This window comes from Meriones unguiculatus, chromosome 4, assembly GCF_030254825.1.
Source record: "Meriones unguiculatus strain TT.TT164.6M chromosome 4, Bangor_MerUng_6.1, whole genome shotgun sequence".
NCBI classification, from domain to species: domain Eukaryota; kingdom Metazoa; phylum Chordata; class Mammalia; order Rodentia; family Muridae; genus Meriones; species Meriones unguiculatus.
Window position 1 is genome coordinate 76994269 of NC_083352.1, and position 6000 is coordinate 77000268.

Consider the following 6000-nt stretch of genomic DNA (forward strand, 5'->3'; position numbering starts at 1 on the left):
CACCGCCCCTCCGTGCCCTTCTCTGCCTCTCTCCCCGTCAGAAGCCCAGCTCGCCCCGGGCCTGCGACAAGGAGGCCGCGGCGCCCACGCCGCCCGCGCGGGGGAAGGACAGTCAGAGCCCGCGCTCAGCGCCGTCGCCGCAGGGCCGTGGGGGCCGCGCCGCGGGGGGGACCCGGCGCCGGCGCCGGCGGCGGAGGAGGCGCCGCTCGCGGTCCTCGGCCAACGCACCCCGCCGCAGGGGCCGCCGGCGCGCGAAGCCCGCGCAGCCCCGGGGCTCGTCCCGCTCGCTCAGCGCCGCGCACTCCAGCAGCGAGTCCGGCGGCGGCACCCCAGGCCCCGGACCCGAGCCCGGCACCGAGCGAGGCCACGGCGGGCACGGCAAGCGGTGAGACCCCCCGCCCCCCCGCGGGCACGGGCGGACCCTTCCCGGACCGCCCCAGGGGAACCCCGCACTGACCGCCCCAGGGGGACCCCTCACTGCCCCCACAAACAGCCCCTTACGGATCCCTCCGCACGGGGCCCCTCTCAGCGTTCCAGCGGAGCCCCCGCTGGTTCATCACCCCACGTGGACCCTAATTCGTCCTTGGCCGGCCCGTCTTCTCCAGGCTGAGCTCAGGGACCCCTCCTACCCTCCCCAGGCTCTACCCCACCCCCCCAGGCTGTGCCCTCCCCGGCTGTGCCCCTCCCCGCCCCCGGCGCACCCCGAGCCCTGACCCGCGCTCCCTCCTGCAGGGCGAAGGAGCGACCCCCCCGCGCGCGCCCCGCCAGCACCTCGCCATCCCCGGGCGCGCACGGCCGGCGGGGCGGCCCAGAGGGGAACAGCTCCTCGCGCAGCCCCGGCCCGCACCCCGGGTCCTGGAGCTCCAGCCGCTCGCCCTCCAAATCCCGCTCGCGCTCCCCTGACAAAAGAGCCCGCAGCCCCAGCCTCTCTCAGTCGCCCAAGAAACCCGTCGGCCGGTGTGTGCCCCGGGGTCCCCACGGGGGTCGGGCGGCGGGAAGGAAGGGGCGGTTGGACGCAGGCCCGACCTTGGGGCGCCGAGGGCGGGGATCGCTCACACGAGCGGGTCACGCAGGGACAAGGACAGCGAAGGCCGCGTGAGGCATGCGGAGGCGGAGGCCGCCCGCACCCGACGCCGCTCCCGCAGCTACTCCCCGATCCGAAAGCGGCGCCGAGACTCGCCCAGCTTCATGGAGCCGAGACGCATCACCAGGTACAGAGGGGACTGGGGGCGAGGCGGGACCAGGGCTGCCGGCTCTCGCTGGTGGCCAGGGAGGTCAGGGAGTCGCGGTTCACCCAACTGGGGTCCTTCTAGAACGGACCGATTCTGATCCTGGGGGAAAGGGCGGGTTTTGCCACGGCGGGGAGGAGCTAAAGGAGGGATGGGTTGGGTGAAGAGGAACTAGGGGACTCGAAGAGTTGGGAAGAGATGAGGGTAGCAGAGTGAAGACGGAAGTGACAATCCTGGGAGGGAGAAGGTGCAATGCACCCGAGCTGGTCTGTGCCTGGGCCGGGGTGGCAGCCACAGGAGTTCAGCTCTGGAAGATGCCATTCACCCACCTGGAGCTCCTCCCTCCCTCGTCATGTCTGCCACCCCCTCAATGACATGTACTTCTCTCCTTCGTCTCAAGGAACACCCTGCAGTGTGGCCTGTGGCCAGCCTGGGGGCCGTGTGGACCGGCCTCCACAGGCAGCCTAAACGATACCCATGTGAGCTAGTCTGGTGGTGGTCAGCTTTTCCTCTCCTTTTCTCACTAACCTCTCAGCACCCTGGGGAATCGGGGGAGGGGCAGAGCATCCTAGTATCTGTCTGAGGGGCAGCTGTCTGAGGAACCCCATGCAGATTAAGGTGTGGCTGATTTGATGCAAGACTAGAGGGGTCTGAGTCTGCAGATGAAATCATCCAAAAGCTGGGACTGTTGGCTCAGGCCTCTCATCCCAACTTCTAGGTAGACTGAAGCAGAGGGTGTGGAAGTTTCAAGGCCAGCTGAGGAACTTAGCAAGACCTTGTCTCAAAATAAAAACACTGGTAGAATGTTTGCCTAGAATCCCCCAGTGAGGGGCTGGGGGCGTGGCTCAGTAGTAGAACACCTGCCTAGAATCCCCCAGTGAGGGGTTGGGGTGTGGCTCAGTGCAGAGCACCTGCCTAGAATTCCCCAGAAAGGAGCTGAGATATGGCTCAGTGGGAGAGCACCTGCCTAGAATCCCCCAGTGAGGGGCTGAGATGTGGCTCAGTGGAAGAGCACCTGCATAGAATGACCTGGTGAGTAACTGGAGACCTGGCTACATGGTCAGCATCTGCTTACTATGTGTAAGGGTCTAGATTCCATCCCTAGTACCAACAAATTTAAAACATCACCCTGGATTACCCCCAGTATGAATAGATTGCCACAGGCAGAGTTCTGAGTCCATATTGTCCTGCCTTGCTAAGTCACCTGGGAGAGACTGTTGTGTCTCTCTGAACCTCAGTGGCCAGATGTGTATAATTAACTGAAATCCATAAGAATCTTTAACTCCAACACACTCTTGATTCTCAAATTAGTTCTCTTTAGGCCAGTGGTTCTCAACCTTTGTAACCCTTCAACCCTTTAATACAGTTCCTCATGGTGCGGTGATCCCCAACCATAAAATTATTTTCGTTGCTACTTCGTAACTACTATTTTGCTAGTGTTATGAATCATAACGTAAATATCTGATCTGCAGACTATCTGATCTGTGGCCTCTGTGAAAGGGTCTTCTGACCCCCAAAGGGGTTACAACCCACAGGTTGTGAACTACTGCATTAGTTATTGATAATCTGGGTCTCCAAGAATGCAATATGGCATCCTCCTTTACTCAGAGTTAAAAACCAGACCACACCCTAGAGATAGCTCCCCACCTCAGACATATTACACACCCCAGGTATACACTGAGGGTCCCAAAATGGCCAGAATCTCACATCTTCCACCAGGCACCCACCTCAGCCCCTCTGTCCCCCGGCTGCCTCCTCTTCCCACTAATGCACACCTGTTTTTCTTCCTCAGAATTAACCTTGTGACGGGGCATTATAACCCCCTTAACCACGTTCTTTTCTTTTCTCTGGGTCATAGCCTCCTGACTTCAAACTAACTGCGGGCCAGCGGGAGGTAGCTGAGTAACCAGTGGGGGTGGAGTGGGAGAGGGGACTAAGCTGAAACAGATAGCAGTGGCCAGGGGTCTCCTTCTTATTCCCTTTGAGTAGCCTTAAAAATAAAATCTCAGCCTAGTCTACAGAGTGAGTTCCAGGGCAACTTGGGCTACACAGAGAAACCTTGCCTCAATAAATAAACAAAACAAAAGAAAAACAAAAACAACCCCTTAGCCAGGTAGTACACACCGTTAACCCTAGCACTCAGGCAGAGACAGATCTCTGAGTTCGTAGCCAGCCTAATGTACAAAGAGAGTTCCAGGACAGCCAGGGCTACACCGAGAAACCCTGTCTTAGAGTAGGGTTGGGTGGGGTAGGCAGAGAATTTGGGCTTTTTTGCCCTGCAGGCAGACAAGGAGGAACAAAAACAAAACAAAACAAGGTTTTGTCAAAGGACACAGAATTGGGGATGTCCCTGAGCTAAGACTGGGGAAACTTAGGCAGGAGGCCCTAGCCACTGCTGGGATGGGGTCTGAGGCCTGAGTGAGAGCCCCAGATGGGCAGAGCTGGGGGCTCTGGGTGGGCTAGGATCTGTTTCTTCTCTCCTACAGTGCCCGAAAGCGTCCCATCCCCTACTACCGGCCCAGCCCCTCCTCCTCCTCCAGCTGCCTGAGCAGTGACTACTCAAGCCGGAGCCACAGCAGGAGCCCAAGCCCGGGCCACAGCCACGGGAGCTACAGCAGCCGCAGCCATGAGACTCGCAGCCGCTCCTGCAGCGCCTCCAGGAGCCGCAGTCCCAGCTACCACAGCCGGAGCAGCTCTGAGAGTGGGGGCTTCTGAGCCCGGACGGACCCAGCTGGGGTTGGAAGGCCCTGGCATAAGGAGAGCTGGGGCCCTGAGACCTGGGGAGGAGGGGTCTGTACCCCATACTACTACACAGGTCTCGGGTGGGGGGACGGCGCGTGGGCAGGTGGGCTAGGGTAGAGCTTCTCCTAGGGTAGGTGTCCCACCTACAAGGAGGAATCAAATTGCCCTGTCCCTAAAGTGTGCCCAATCCCACGCCCTGCCCACTCACCTTGTCCAGGAAACAAAGAGCCTTTGCGAACACAGGGACCAGGTCACCATGCCCTTCTTCTGCTTGAGGCCAGCTTACCAGCCTGGGGCCCAAGAGTCCACTATTGGCTGTCACCTCACTTGAGCTCAGTGGGCCCCTGCACAGCTTGGAAGGTGCCAGGCCTGGGACCTTCCCCTCCTCTTTCTCTGTCTCCCACTGGGCGGGTCTGAAACTGGTAGGCAAGCCAGATCTAAGAGGGAAGGAAGGACCACCTAACTCCTGGTGTATTGCCAGGCAGGATAAGGGGTTCACACTTGGCCCCATCTCTCTTCATTGCCCTCACATCAAGGCCACACCATCCAGGCCTTCATCAGCACAAGAGGTAGCAAACACCACACCTGTGTCTAACCTGAAGTCAGAGGGGGGATTCAGGGACTGAGGATGTAGCTCAGTTGGTAGAGTGCTTGCCTCGCATGCATGAAGCCCTGGGTTCCATCCCAAACACAGCATAACACAGCATGCTGGTGCATGCCTGTAATCCCAGCACTCTGGAGGTAGAGGCAGAAGGACCAGGAGTTCAAGGTCATCTGAGGCTACACGGTGAGTTTGAATCCAGCCTGGGATACAGGAGACCCTGTCTCAAAAGTAAGAGAGAGAGAGACTGGGGATTCAGGTCAGACGATAAAAAGGAACACGGGTAGAAAACGGAGGAATTTCTTTTTTCTTTTTTTTTTTTTTAGCATGGGCCCAAACAGTGCAGTCAGGTGACCAAGCAGGTCAGAGGATACTGGGAGACAGATACCAGCTGCTGTCGGGGTCCTGGGCCAAATGATAGGATAACTCATAGTCATGAGCATAGGCTAACATGCAGTGCACCTACGAGCCTGCCCAAGGGAGGCCTCCCTATCAGGCTTTGATGAGGCAGGTTTGGTCAAGGCTTTCAGGCCGGGGTGGCAGGTTCCAGCCAAAGCTCTCAGGCTGGAGCATGACGGGAAACGGCGGTCCCCCTCCAGCCCTCTTCTGCGGCACCCAGCCCCACTCCTCCACCCCGCTGGGGCCCTCAGGGATCTCAAAGTCTTCCTTGGCCCGATAGGGCAGATGCCCTGGGCTCTGGTGGGGGAGGAGTCTGGGGTCTGATCCGGGTTCCCACCCTCTCTGTTTCCCCTTCCCTCTTTCTCCGCAGTGCGGGAAAACAAATGGAGTGTAATAAATACACTAGGTGCCCAGGAGACAGGCTGAGACTGAGCTCTGTGACTGCCACCACCGGGGAAGAGGACTGGGGTCCTTCCCTTGGGGGACTGAGTGGGGTTCACATTCCTCCTGAAGTGAGATGAGGTAGCATCAAGGAACCAGGTCCCATCATGTCCAGCCTCCTGCCTCTGAGCAAGAGACAGCATAGCCTTCTGAACCTCACATGGGGAGGAAGATGGAACCAAGGAGACTTCCTTCCAACCTGGAGGCCCTGTGACATGTTTGTTAAAATGTACTGTGCGTGATGGTGATGGTGGTGTGGCGGTGTACGCCTTTAACCCAGCACTCAGCAGGCAGAGGCACTCGACCTCTGAGTTCAAGGCCAGCCTGGTCTGCAGAGCGAGTTCCAGGACAGCCAGGGTTCTGTCACACAGAGAAAGCCTGTCTTGAAGCCTCTCCCCCTACATCGATCGGGTGTGCGTGTGCAAGATGTGTGGCAGTGCATCTGCCCGCATGCATGTGGAAGTCGGAGGGCAACCTTGTGGGGTCAACGCCCTCCCCACCTTTACGAGAGCCAGCGCCAGCCACCAGGCTTCTGAGACAAGTGCCTTTCCCAGGTGCGCCATCCCGCTAGCCCACGTTTGTTTATTT

General features: G+C 59.2%; 1 protein-coding gene across 4 annotated transcripts in view; it reads left to right on the forward strand.

Annotated features, from left to right (window-relative positions):
- The window catches only part of Srrm3 (serine/arginine repetitive matrix 3), a 61611-nt gene extending 56224 nt beyond the window's left edge, over positions 1–5387 (forward strand). For 2 of the 4 annotated variants that reach the window (XM_060382216.1, XM_021649336.2), the window contains exons 12-15: positions 42–385; positions 733–957; positions 1074–1211; positions 3716–5387. In XM_060382216.1, the coding sequence (XP_060238199.1) occupies positions 42–385; positions 733–957; positions 1074–1211; positions 3716–3944 (936 nt within the window). In that variant the 3' untranslated portion in view covers positions 3945–5387. Of the gene's footprint in view, positions 1–41; positions 386–732; positions 958–1073; positions 1212–1629; positions 1709–3715 lie in introns of all 4 variants that reach the window. The other 2 variants (XM_060382217.1, XM_060382218.1) reach the window with 2 other exon arrangements.
- Positions 5388–6000: the final 613 nt, after the last annotated feature.